This window comes from Nerophis lumbriciformis, linkage group LG27 (assembly GCF_033978685.3).
Source record: "Nerophis lumbriciformis linkage group LG27, RoL_Nlum_v2.1, whole genome shotgun sequence".
NCBI lineage: Eukaryota > Metazoa > Chordata > Actinopteri > Syngnathiformes > Syngnathidae > Nerophis > Nerophis lumbriciformis.
Window position 1 is genome coordinate 27,767,802 of NC_084574.2, and position 14,893 is coordinate 27,782,694.

Here is a 14,893-nt window from a genome sequence, read left to right on the forward strand (position 1 = left end):
GAGGAGAGGGTGTGAGAGAACGCGAGAGAAACAGAGAGAGGGAGAAAGAAATATTTCCACCCACCTAACAAGGAGGCGCACTCATAAACAGGCGAGGAGGCAGGGTGAGACTCAGATGCACAGCAGCTCTCGGGGCAGCAGCAGTTCAAACAGAAACAGACTTTCATTGTGGACTGATGTTCTATCATAAGGGAGACACTCCAACACTCTGGCTAATAAACAGTGAGCCACTCAGGCACATAAGCAAGGCATCAGAATTAAAGGAGAGGTCCAATAAGGACACACAGTCAAAGTTCTTATCTACACACACACACACACACACACACACACACACACACACACACCGGTGCTGAGGGTGTTCTACCTAGTGTGAGGAGCAGGGGCTGGAAGTGAAGCAAATCAGAGGAAGGAACGAGCGAGTTGATGGATGCCTTCTGCAGCCTTAGTGGCCTGGACCCTCTGTGGGTAAGTCTCTGCTAAACTTGTGTTGCCAATTGTCACGTATTAATGCACAACTTGTCTTTGGAAATAATTAGGCATGAGCATTTTACCCTCAAGTCATCAAATACGTGTCTTTTGAGGGAGTATGATAGACCGTGAGCTCCATAAAGTATGTCCGGAGAGCTGCAGAGCATGTTGCATGCTGCATGTCCATTTGCTTTAGAACAGGGGTGCACTGGCCCCGGGGGCCATTTGCGGCCCGCAGTGCGGTTTTTATTGGCACATTCTATAGACAAACTAAACAGGTTCCAAATTACAACAAAAAACTCAATCAATCAAATTACAACAAAAAAACTATGAAAAATTAATCAAGAACCAAATCCTCCAAAACTGGGACCTGAAAACCAAATAGCCGACAACCTGAGCGTCTTACTGTATGAGGTCTTTGATGGTTTCCGTGTGTCCTGTCATGATGAAAAAGTATGCACATTTCTTGTGAGACATGGTATGTTTTTGAGTGTACTAAAGCCCTCAAAAGGGTTCCAGTTGATGGTAAAATAGCAAATACAAGCTTACTTTAGAGCCACACTTAGCATAAATACAAATAAAATCATTATTAAAATAATCAAGAATGATTTTATTTAGAGATGTCCGATAATGGCTTTTTTGCCGATGTCCAACTCTTAATTACCGATTCCGATATCAACCGATACCGATATATACAGTCGTGGAATTAACACATTATAATGCCTAATTTTGTTGTGATGCCCCGCTGGATGCATTAAACAATGTAACAAGGTTTTCCAAAATAAATCAACTCAAGTTATGGGGGGAAAAAATGCCAACATGGCACTGCCATATTTATTATTGAAGTCACAAAGTGCATTACTGTTTTTAACATGCCTCAAAACAGCAGCTTGGAATTTGGGACATGCTCTCCCTTAGAGAGCATGAGGAGGTTGAGGTGGGCGGGGTTGAGGTGGGGGGGTAGGGGGTAGCGGGGGGTGTATATTGTAGCTTCCCGGAAGAATTAGTGCTGCAAGGGGTTCTGGGTATTTGTTCTGTTGTGTTTATGTTGTGTTACGGTGCGGATGTTCTCCCGAAATGTGTTTGTCATTCTTGTTTGGTGCGGGTTCACAGTGTGGCGCATATTTGTAACAGTGTTAAAGTTGTTTATACGGCCGCCCTCAGTGTGACCTGTATGGCTGTTGACCAAGTATGCATGGCATTCACTTGTGTGTGTGTGTGAAAAACTGTCGGTATTATGTGATTGGGCCGGCACGCAAAGGCAGTTCCTTTAAGGTTTATTGGCGCTCTGTACTTCTCCATAAGTCCGTGTACACAGCGGCGTTTTAAAAAGTCATACATTTTTCTTTTTGAAACCGATACCGATAATTTCCGATATTACATTTTAAAGCATTTATCAGCATCGACATCTCTAATTTTATTGCTTTGTTATCTATAAGGGGGATCCCCAACCTTTTTCCCATCAGGGACCGCATTAATTTATGTATTATTGTCACGGACTGGCAGATAAAAACAGCAAAAAAAAGAGAACTAAAAATTAGCCTTTGGCTACCATCTGACACATTAACATTTGTATATGTCCATTAATGTTCATTGTCCCATGAACTATAACAAAGGAGTTGTAATATATATCTATTTAATAAGCCTATTGGTGTGTCTAGTGCAGGGGTGTGCAACCCACGGCTCTTTAGCGCCGCCCTAGTGGCTCTCTGGAGCTTTTTCAAAAATGTATGAAAAATGGAAAAAGATGAGGGGAAAAAAATATATTTTTTGTTTTAATATGGTTTCTGTAGGAGGACAAACATGACACAAACCTCCCTAATTGTTAGAAAGCACACTGTTTATATTAAACATGCTTCACTGATTCGAGTATTTGGCAAGCGCCGTTTTGTCCTACTAATTTTGGCGGTCCTTGAACTTACCTTAGTTTGTTTACATGTATAACTTTCTCCGACTTTCTAGGACGTGTTTTATGCCACTTCTTTTTCTGTCTCATTTTGTCCACTAAACTTTTAACGTTGTACATGAATCCACAAAGGTGAGTTTTGTTGATGTTGATTTGTGTGGAGTGCTAATCAGGCATATTTGGTCACTGCATGACTGCAAGCTAATCGATGCTAACATGCTATTTAGATGTAAATATTGCATCATTATGCCTCATTTGTAGCTATATTTGAGCTCATTTAGTTTCCTTTAAGTCATCTTAATTCAATGTATATCTCATGACACACTATCTGTATGTAATATGGCTTTTAATTTTTTGTGGCTCCAAACAGATTTTTTTTTGTATTTTTGGTCCAATATGGCTCTTTCAACATTTTGGGTTGCCGACCCCTGGTCTAGTGGGACAGGCGAAAGTTAAGTCGGAGAAAAATGGGGAAGTTTATAAATTAATTATAGTGAATTAGTGGTCCCCGGACCGCTGGTTGGGGTCCACTGATCTATAACCCAAAGCTAAGATGCAGAAGTGTTTTTCAAATGTTAGCATATGTTCACCTACATTGTTTTGGTTTGAGTATTTTTCATATACAAAATGCATAAAAGTGGCCCTCGCTGGAAAATGTTTGGACACCTCTGCTTTGGAAAATCTCCATATTACATATGTCAAAGCTCCAGAACAGAACATTGTCCGTGCTCCATCTGGAATGCTGCAATTTATTGAATGTGCACAGTCCCAACATGCCTCTTTAACCACTGTTTCTGGTTCTCATTACCACACGTTCCTGTTTTTTTCGCTCCTGCAAGCCTTCAAACAGCCGTCACATGCTGTGGGGAAAATGAAAATCACCCGTGGTATCTAACGTTTCTGTGAAGTGAAGATGCAGTCCCTTTTAGAGCTGGAGCGGAGGTGTTCTTTTCCCGCGTGATTGTTTGCCTTCACTTCTTAACTGCAGGAGTTATGAACTGTACACATACTTTTGGACAACGTCATTGTTGGCTCTTTGGTCACAGCCTTGAGATTGGGGATTTCTCTCCAACATGCACATGCCAGCAAACTGGAAGCAGCAGGCTGTAAATGTGCTTACAGTACAAAATATATACTAAATTAGATAAAAGATAGATAGATAGATAAATAGATAGATAGTGTCATGATGTGGAGGTGATGAACCCCAAGATGCAGAGATGACAGGCGGTGTACAAGAAAACATGGTTTTAATGTTCAAAAAAAGGTGAAAACAAAAAGGCGCACAAGGCGAAGGCACAACTTAACGCAGGAAACAAAAGCTAACACTTAGCCTGAACTATGGACATGAAACAAAAAGTCGCTAACTGTGGCATGAATAAATAAAACTTACTTGGCAAGGCACGAGCAGCATGAACTAAGCATGACATCATCAGCATGAACTATGGTATCTCCAGAAAACAAGCATGAACAGAGCATTGCATGAAACAGGGAGTCCACAGCATACAACAAACAATACTCCAGCACTGACTGGAGGGCAAGGCAGGTTTAAATAATGCCTCTGATTAGTGCTCGGGCAGCAGGTGAGCGGGCAAACACTAATCAGAGGCAGGTGGAAATGATAAGTAACCATGGTAACTAAAACAAACAAGGGTGCACAAAAAAAGAGAACTATGAAGTCCAAAACTAACAGAACATAATACATGATCCGGGACATGGATCATGACAGATAGATAGATAGATAGATAGATAGTACTTTATCGATTCCTTCAGGAGAGTTCCCTCAGGAAAATTCAAATTTCAGCAGCAGAATTGAGATATAATTTAAAAAGTAAATAATAAATAATGGGGGTGATGATTCAGGACTAAGTATTGATTGTTTTTTTGTTCTTAAAGGGATCCTATGATGAATGTCATCGTTCCTGACTTACACATCTTCTTACAATGTCAGATATGTTAAACCAGGGGTGTCAAACGTACGGATACGTCCCGCGAACGGGTTTTATCCGGCCCGCGGGATGAGTTTGCAAAGTATAAAAATGAGCCGAAATTTTTGAATGAAAGAAACTGATGTTCTAAATGTGTCCACTGGATGTCGCAATAGTAATTATTTGTATCTTTGTAGATGATGCTGCAAATGTACAAAATAAACCACATGATGTTGGTGCATTGAGTCGAGGGAAATGAGCAAACTACATAAATAACATCCTGTAATTTGATTTTGATATTTTTTTTATCTTGATGGATTGAAAATGAACACCAATGACGACAAATAACGACAAATAAAGATAGAATACTATTAACCGCAACATGTAAGTGTAAAAAAAAACAAAAAACATTATGATTTGTACATTTTCAGAATGTGCTTGTTCTATTTTTAAACAAAGAAAACAATCTGAAGGCCCACTTGGGAGTAGATTTTTCTCCATGAGGCATCAGATCTAAAATGAGTTTGACAACCCTGTGTTAAACAATGCCAAATCATAAGGTTCATGCATTCTGCCGTGATCTGGCACAGTTTTGGCTACTTCTGTTCGCGGGGTTTTGCAGTCTGGCTATGTTGTGACATCACAGCCAGGTGGCCGTACTTTTTTGGATCTTAACTCAAGCTCTCAGCCAGAGGGGACTAGCTCCTCCCCCTCTGCTTCAGGCTATGAGGAAACACAAAATAATGTCACAGAAAATACTATTTTCATCTCATCATGGCATGTGCACAGTAACACCGACATGCTAAAAGCAGCTTTTTTCATGCAGAGTCTGAATTGATCGGAGTGTGTGCAAGTGTACCTAATGTTGTGACCGGGTGAATCTATATAATGTTTATGAAGTTCACTTTTGGCCGGGTCTGACAAAAAAACAGCAAATAGAGATATGGATTTCAACATTGTACATCGAACATCTTGCCGACACTCAAAAAGATGGTTATAAAAGTGACAGTGCAGCAAAATATACCTAAAATGTACACCAAAACATATCCGATAGATATTATCTAGAACAGGGGTCCCCAAACTTTTTGGACTTGGGGTCCACATTGGGTTAAAAGAATTTGGCTGGGGGCCGGAGTATATATATATATATATATATATATATATATATATATATATATATATATATATATATATATATATATATATATACGTGTATATATGTATATATATATATACCGGTATATATATATATATACAGGTAAAAGCCAGTAAATTAGAATATTTTGAAAAACTTGATTTATTTCAGTAATTGCATTCAAAAGGTGTAACTTGTACATTATATTTATTCATTGCACACAGACTGATGCATTCAAATGTTTATTTCATTTAATTTTGATGATTTGAAGTGGCAACAAATGAAAATCCAAAATTCCGTGTGTCACAAAATTAGAATATTACTTAAGGCTAATACAAAAAAGGGATTTTTAGAAATGTTGGCCAACTGAAAAGTATGAAAATGAAAAATATGAGCATGTACAATACTCAATACTTGGTTGGAGCTCCTTTTGCCTCAATTACTGCGTTAATGCGGCGTGGCATGGAGTCGATGAGTTTCTGGCACTGCTCAGGTGTTATGAGAGCCCAGGTTGCTCTGATAGTGGCCTTCAACTCTTCTGCGTTTTTGGGTCTGGCATTCTGCATCTTCCTTTTCACAATACCCCACAGATTTTCTATGGGGCTAAGGTCAGGGGAGTTGGCGGGCCAATTTAGAACAGAAATACCATGGTCCGTAAACCAGGCACGGGTAGATTTTGCGCTGTGTGCAGGCGCCAAGTCCTGTTGGAACTTGAAATCTCCATCTCCATAGAGCAGGTCAGCAGCAGGAAGCATGAAGTGCTCTAAAACTTGCTGGTAGACGGCTGCGTTGACCCTGGATCTCAGGAAACAGAGTGGACCGACACCAGCAGATGACATGGCACCCCAAACCATCACCCAACCATGCAAATTTTGCATTTCCTTTGGAAATCGAGGTCCCAGAGTCTGGAGGAAGACAGGAGAGGCACAGGATCCACGTTGCCTGAAGTCTAGTGTAAAGTTTCCACCATCAGTGATGGTTTGGGGTGCCATGTCATCTGCTGGTGTCGGTCCACTCTGTTTCCTGAGATCCAGGGTCAACGCAGCCGTCTACCAGCAAGTTTTAGAGCACTTCATGCTTCCTGCTGCTGACCTGCTCTATGGAGATGGAGATTTCAAGTTCCAACAGGACTTGGCGCCTGCACACAGCGCAAAATCTACCCGTGCCTGGTTTACGGACCATGGTATTTCTGTTCGAAATTGGCCCGCCAACTCCCCTGACCTTAGCCCCATAGAAAATCTGTGGGGTATTGTGAAAAGGAAGATGCAGAATGCCAGACCCAAAAACGCAGAAGAGTTGAAGGCCACTATCAGAGCAACCTGGGCTCTCATAACACCTGAGCAGTGCCAGAAACTCATCGACTCCATGCCACGCCGCATTAACGCAGTAATTGAGGCAAAAGGAGCTCCAACCAAGTATTGAGTATTGTACATGCTCATATTTTTCATTTTCATACTTTTCAGTTGGCCAACATTTCTAAAAATCCCTTTTTTGTATTAGCCTTAAGTAATATTCTAATTTTGTGACACACGGAATTTTGGATTTTCATTTGTTGCCACTTCAAATCATCAAAATTAAATGAAATAAACATTTGAATGCATCAGTCTGTGTGCAATGAATAAATATAATGTACAAGTTACACCTTTTGAATGCAATTACTGAAATAAATCAAGTTTTTCAAAATATTCTAATTTACTGGCTTTTACCTGTATATGTATATGTATATATATATATATATATATATATATATATATATATATATATATATATATATATTAGGGTTGTATGGTATACCTGTATTAGTATAGTACCGCGATACTAATGAATCATATTCGGTACTATACCGCCTCTAAAAAGAACCAGTGAAACCCCCCACCCCCACCCCCTTCCGCTCGACCGTTGTCATCACGTCGTGTCATTGCTGGTTTTACGAGCAGAGGAGCATGTTGGGCAGTGCACAATCACAGAGTACTTACAAGCAGACACAGTGTGTGGACAGAAAAGGGAGAACGGCTTTAAAACTAACGATAAAGGTGAAGTTATAACACATGAAACGCCCTCAGGAAGAGGTGCTTTAAAACATGGCTAGCTAGCTAGCGGCTAACGTCCATCTGCAGTGTTTTAGATACTTCTAAATCACTAATCCTCGCCTCCATGGCGACAAATAAAGTGAGTTTCTTACAAGTATCATCCCTGCAGGACGAGGAATAGCTAAACATGCTTCACTACACACTGTAGCTCACTGGCATCAAAATGTAAACAAACGCCATTGGTGGATCTACACATAAATCCACTGTAATGATACCAAGTACAGGAGCGTATATAGTCGATACTACTATGATTACATCGATATTTTTTGGCATCACAACATCTTCTCTAGTTTTTTTCTTATATATATACCGGTAATGTTTATAAACTCAGGAAATATGTCCCTGTACACATGAGGACTTTGAATATGACCAATTTATGATCCTGTAACTACTTGGTATCGGATTGATACCCACATTTGTGGTATCATCCAAAACTAATGTAAAGTATCAAACGACAGAAGAATAAGTGTTTATTACATTTTAACAGAAGTGTAGATAGAACATGTTAAAAGACAAAGTAAGTAAATCTTAACAGTAAATGAACAAGTGGATTAATAATTCATTTTCTACCACTTGTCCTTAATCATTTTGACAAAATAATAGAATGAAAATTATGTTACTGAATATGTCAGCAGACTAAATTAGGAGCCTTTGTTGGCTTATTTACTAATAAAAGACAAGTTGTCTTGTATGTTCACTATTTTATTTAAGGAAAAACTTACAATATGAAATATATGTTTAATATACCGTAAGATTTACTGTCAAAATAAAGCCAATAATGCAATTTTTTGTGGTCCCCTTTATTTAGAAAAGTATCGAAATAATTTTGGTACCGGTACGGGTATTAAAATATTGGTATCGGGACATATATATACAAATTCCCCGTCTGTCTTCTTTTTTTCTTCTATCCCCTCCTTCTCTGGTCCGGCTACGCCAAACACAAAATATATGCAAAGTCGCAAACATTTAATAAAGTCAAATACAAATAAGGGAAGTACTTCTATTTTGTAAAGTAAATCTGTACAGCATATATGGGTCTCTACATCAACAATATGATTTGCCTGAGTGGGCTGGGCAGGATAGATTAAAAAAAATATATATAAAAAAACTTTCTTTTTTTTTTTTACTTTTTAACCATAGCTTGGTAACCCTTGATTTAGACCACAAGGAAGTGTGTTAAATGCAGATTCAAACTACCATAGGTCCCCTTTAATTCAAGCAAGTGGTCTGCAGGGGGAGGGAAGGTCGTAAGAAACTTAGAACAAGGTGATGTCTCTAAGTTGTTGGTCACACTATGATGGGTTTGAATCAATTCCACCTTTTGGTAACACAGGTCTTCTACTGCATCTATATAGTGCAAGGAGCATATTCAGCAGCTGTTTGTCAGGTGAAACTATACAACTGTGCCATCCAAGCTGCTGGAGCATTTTAACCTTGGGTGAGAAACCAAATAAGAAGTGAAATGTACACACATTTCTTTCTGCAAGAGTTCATCCCTTTGCTACCAACCACAGGAGTCAGAAGAGTCTGTGAAAGTTTCCTCCCCCTCACTGGCTCTCAAGAGATGTACAGTTCAAATGAACCTAAATGGACCTACAGAGCCCACTGAGGCTCAGTGAGTGCAAAGCCTTTCGTTACATAACAGCAACCTTTGATTTTTTTTGTTTTTTACGCTTTCTTCCATCTATTTTTGAGAATTACTTATGTGGTAAGCTAAACCAATATTCCCCTGGCGTCCGAAGGGAACAGGTAGCTGCGAGTCCGACCGTGATTCACACCCTTGCAGCTCCAGAGGCTGTGACCAGTCACAGTTTATGGTAAACTGGAATAATAAACTATTCACGCATGTTGTAATAGGAGTGACAGTTTTTTTTTAGACTTACTAAGTTGTAAGATGCACCTATTCATCCATTCATTAATCAAGGGTTGGAACTTAAAAAAAAAAAAAAAACCTGCTCAGTGGCCTTGTGGTTCGAGTGTCCACCCTGAGATTGGTAGGTCGTGAGTTCAAACCCCGGCCGAGTCAAACCAAAGACTATAAAAATGGGACCAATTACCGTTACCACTCAGCATCAAGGTTTGGAACTGGGGGTTAAGTCACCAAAATGATTCCCGAGCGCGGCCACCGCTGCTGCTCACTGCTCCCCTCACCTCCCAGGGGTTGGAACAAGGGGATGGGTCAAATACTGAGGGTGTGTGTGTGTGACTATCAGTGGTACTTTAACTTTAACTTCTAACTTGTGTTGTACGGAGCTCTGAATCAGATCAGCGTCTCACTTTGAAATGAATTGAAATCGTTTGAATTGGTGCTCGCCCTCCCTAAAACAGCATCATTGTAACATGTAACATGGCTTAAAAAAATTTTTATAAAAAATAAATGTAGAAAAAAAAAGATATGATAGAATGTAATACTAACAACTAAAGTAGTTTTATGCGGACTTCAACACAGCTATTCCGTCAAACACTACATCGGCAGCTTTTCCATATTTTCATGGATAAACGTCCGCTGTTTAGCTATTATTTAGCATGTTTGGCTGGCATTCCACCCATTCTGCTTCAGTATGGTGCAGACGAGCAGTGATTCGCTCGTATTGCTTTGTCAACTTGGCGACACGCTCGGTCATGTTTTTAATGATATTTTGTTTAATTCAATGAATACCATTCACTTTTTTTTAAACATGGTCCTCCACACTCACTTCTTCTTACCTTTGGTTGGAAAACAAAGTTGTCGATCTCTAACTATAAGGTAATGCTCGCGTTTTGATGTTTTGGGTGGATCTTACGGGGTTTCCTGTGACATTTGCTACTACAACTACTGGCGGGGATGCTTGTAACTCAAATGTTTGCTTGCAACGTACAACATAACAATTAGCCGAGAGAAAGCTTTTATCGTAAAATACTCTTAAGTTGAGGCATCACTGTACTGTAATGCAAGGTCCATGAAGGTATGATTGCAGTGTCGCCCCCAAGACTATTAAGGCCGATTTTTTTTTTTTATTCGGAGCTACCCCAAACCAAATTATAAAAATGTTATGTTTTTTTTAATTATTTTTTTTTGTGTGTGTACCGGTAATCATTTTCTTAATTTTTTTTTCATTTGATGCATGTTTTGTACTAAAACTAACTTGTGCAAAATAACAATTTCACCTCATAAAATCATTCATTTATAAAACTTACTACCTCACCTCTGACTGGGATGGGATTCCAGTACATTCTGCCTTAGACAAGCACCAATGATATGCGCCACTGAGACTAAGAGGGGACATATAATGCACATGTTCCTTGACTGCACTTAAAGGTAGAATATATTTATATTATTCATATATTATATATATAATATATAATATATTACATATATTATATTATTTATTATTATTATTGTCTATTGTGAGCGAACTGTGGTGCTGCGTTTAGGGCGGAGCGACCCTTTGTGCTTGGATAGGTTTGAATCCGGTGGCGGGCCGTGCGTTTCTCACCTAGGCCTTCAGTGATGTCCTGCTTAGTCTGACTTCACCTCTCAAAATACCGTAATTTATGTCACCACATGGACACGGCTGGAGATACTATGCAAAAACCCACTTGCACACTACTGGGCCGTGAATCCCCTCAACAGTGTACAAAACGGTCTATATTTCGGCGCATTTAACATTCAATAAACCCGCTTCAGCAATTAAAACATATCTTACGTGGTACTGTCAAAATCAAAAGAATTGTATAAAATAAATGAAACATGACAAAGTTAAGAATAAAATATTTGAACTCACAATTTGTAGCACCCATCCGACGCCGTGTAAGACTAGAAAAGAATAGAATAGAAAGTACTTTATTGAGCCCTGGGGGAAATTCCGCACCATAGTCCGCTTACAATAGACAATAAACATTTAGGTATTTTTACATGTGAATAATATAAATACAGTCTATTATACAGCATTATTCACATGTGAATAACATAAATACAGTTTATTATACGCATTATTCACATGTGAATAATATAAATACGCCAATGGTACCGCTCGTAGTCTGTTGATTCGTGTGAAAGTGGCGGGCAAACCATTTCACCGTCGGGATACCTTCACCTCGTCTCAGGATGTAGTTTCTCTTAAGTATCCTTCTTGAAAAGGGCCTTGCAAATATATATCTGCCACCTAATCAACATTTTCCTCTCCTTCTTGGTGAGTATCGGTGAGTTTTCTGTATGGTTCCGGTGCCACTTCCTGTTTTCACAACTTGTGATTGGATACTCACTTGGGACTCCCTAGTGAGTATCCAATCACAGCGTAAGGCCATCTAGAAGGCCTTACTGACAACAACTCGTGATCTGATTGGCTATGGCAATTGTCTATCAACTGTATGTGTCCGTTCATTTACAGTGCACAGACGCCTGCATTGTTGATTCTGAAGACTTCGAGCAGATTTGGTACAGCATGGCAACATAAGATAGCTGAATTCTGATTGGATACAAACTCTAACCTTAAAACGACAGCACTGGAAGGAGCATAATATGACATGAAGAGAAATTTAGATATTTAGGGAAAATAAATAAAAAATTACGGTAAAACACTTTAGTATGGGGAACATATTCTAAGTCACAAAGACTTAATTCAGAGTTATTTGGACACTAGGGGAACTTTTAAGGGTTAGGGTTAGGGTTAGGTTACTAATAAGTAGGGATGTCCGATAATGGCTTTTTGCCGATATCCGATATTCCGATATTGTCCAACTCTTTAATTATCGATACCGATATCAACCGATACCGATATAAACCGATGTATACAGTCGTGGAATTAACACATTATTATGCCTAATTTGAACAACCAGGTATGGTGAAGATAAAGTACTTTTAAAAAAAAATTAATAAAATAAAATAAGATAAATAAATTTAAAAAAAATTCTTGAATAAAAAAGAAAGTAAAACAATATAAAAACAGTTACATAGAAACTAGTAATTAATGAAAATTAGTAAAATCAACTGTTGAAGGTTAGCACTATTAGTGGACCAGCAGCACGCACAATCGTGTGTGCTTACGGACTGTATCCCTTGCAGACTGTATTGATATATATTGATATATAATGTAGGAACCAGAATATTAATAACAGAAAGAAACAACCCTTTTGTGTGAATGAGTGTAAATGGGGGAGTTTTTTTTTTGGGTTGGTGCACTAATTGTAAGTGTATCTTGTGTTTTTTATGTTGATTTAATAAAAAAAAACACAATACCGATAATAAAAAAAACGATACCGATAATTTCCGATATTACATTTTAACGCTTATATCGGCCGTTAATATCGGCAGGCCGATATTATCGGACATCTCTACTAATAAGCAATAATTCTGAGGTTATTGAGGGAAGACTCTTAGTTAATGGCTTACTGGTTGTATAATAAGGCCATGCAGAATAAGGAATTAATAATAAGTGCTTAATAATGACTAATTAAGAGCCAATATGTTACTAATTTGCATGTTAATAAGCAACTAATTAATTGTGTAATATGTTCCCCATACCGAAGTGTTACCAAAATTACTTTTATCTTCAATTATGATCATGATTTCTGGTTATGTTAGGCCAGCAGAGAAGGCCTTGCTGGCCCTGACTGCCCACCACCGTTTGAATTTAGGGCCAATCACTTTTGGGATGAACTAGATCAGAAAAATGACACAAAGGATATATTTTAAATCCAAACTACAACCTTTGCCCTTTAAAAAAAATCCTCGCTTAAGTGCATTTCTTCATGTTGTCAGCATCTTCAAAACAGGTTCCCTAAGGGAAAAGGAACAACATCTCAAGTTAGGGAAGTGCTCCACAACATTCTTCTCGGCAAGGAAGTGTCAGACGCTCGAGGCATTTTGAGCAAGCGCGTTGTCATGGTGATGCTGCCACAACTTCTGCCTTTTTGAATGAAACAACGCCGCGGGATCTCTTTAAAGATGTGCTGGTTGCGAGAACTGGCAGTGGTAGACGCCCACCAAATTAAAGAATGCGATCAACAGTCCTGTAACTTCTCTGCCACAGCTCATAAACCAGGTCCTCCATCATGTTTCAGGATGGCGAGAAGGAAAGTCTTTATTCCCCCCTTTTGAATATGCCAATACTCTTTGTCCAAATAGTGCACTTTCCAGGGTTTAATCACAGAGCTGCGGATGTTATATAATGACATTGTGGCTCCCTTGTCTAGCTATGCCAATCTGTGCCGCCGTTGTAGGAACTTTTAACTGCTCTCTGTGGTGTCTCGTTAGCACAGCCAGACACCCTGCAGACTACTGGGGGCGATAAAACAAGTAAAACAACAACAAGCCAAGTTGCTTCTCCTGTTTGGGGCTTTTCTTTGTCTTCTATAAATAACATGCCAACAAATTATTTATCGACAAGATCCTTGACCTATTTGACTTGCTTTGTCCTACTGAAATTCGGAACCAAGCCACAGGGTGAAGGACATTCTAACGCTGACTCAGCTTTTCTGAGAAAGTAAGAAGGCCTCCTCACACCATCCAGCCTGGACTCTCACACATTTTTTTGTTGACTCTTTGTGGTTTCACTCCCCCCTGCTATAATGGGTGAAATGTACTCTGAATCCTTTGGATTTGGTTTTGTCTGTTCACACTCTCAGATGATTGATATGATATATATTTTTTTTAAATACTTGTACTTTGTTTTTAACAAATATATCTTTGTATTGTGGCTTTTGCAGGACTGGAACCGCACTTGGTACACAGCCAACCCAGATTTGACAGAGTGTTTTCAGAACACCGTTCTAGTGTGGGTGCCCTGTGCGTATCTGTGGTTGCTGGCCCCCATCTACTGCCTTCACCTTTACTGCCACGACCATGGACGCATTCAGATGTCCTCCCTCTGCATCGCCAAGATGGTGAGACATGTCGGGAAGATTTATTTGTCTTGTCCTCTGCGCATACAATCTGAAACCTGTCTCACCGTACTGTTTAGGTGCTCGGCTTTCTGTTGGCCTCCTTCGGCTTTGTGGAGTTCTTCTACATTCTGTTGGAGAGGAGCCAGGAGATAGAGCAGCACATAGTCTTCCTTCTTAGCCCCATCATACGCAGCCTGACTGTGGTAAATACTCTTGACCTGTCTTCATTTCTTTGTGCACATACACTCAAAGTTGGTATAAATAGTCATATATTAAAAATTGAGAGCACATAACGACAAAACTAAAAGGTCGGCAATTCAACTTGTGAATGTGCTTTTTATTCTGAAGGTTTCGCCCAGGATGTTTCAGCCACTGTCAGCAAAAAAAATAAAAAATAATTACTTGATTTTTTTAATGTAACATTGCTTGGTGAAAACAAGCTTGGTGGTACAGTAACTTTGTATATAGTGCTCATACTTAACAAAAAGTTCACTTATGTATGCGA

At 39.1% G+C, this 14,893-nt stretch overlaps 1 protein-coding gene across 1 annotated transcript in view; it reads left to right on the forward strand.

The window, feature by feature from the left end:
- Positions 1-14,893, forward strand: part of abcc6a (ATP-binding cassette, sub-family C (CFTR/MRP), member 6a) — a 106,258-nt gene that overhangs the window by 17,545 nt on the left and 73,820 nt on the right. The window contains exons 3-4 of the mRNA XM_072916465.1: positions 14,212-14,388; positions 14,466-14,591. Of these exons, the coding sequence (XP_072772566.1) occupies positions 14,212-14,388; positions 14,466-14,591 (303 nt within the window). The remainder of the gene's footprint in view (positions 1-14,211; positions 14,389-14,465; positions 14,592-14,893) is intronic.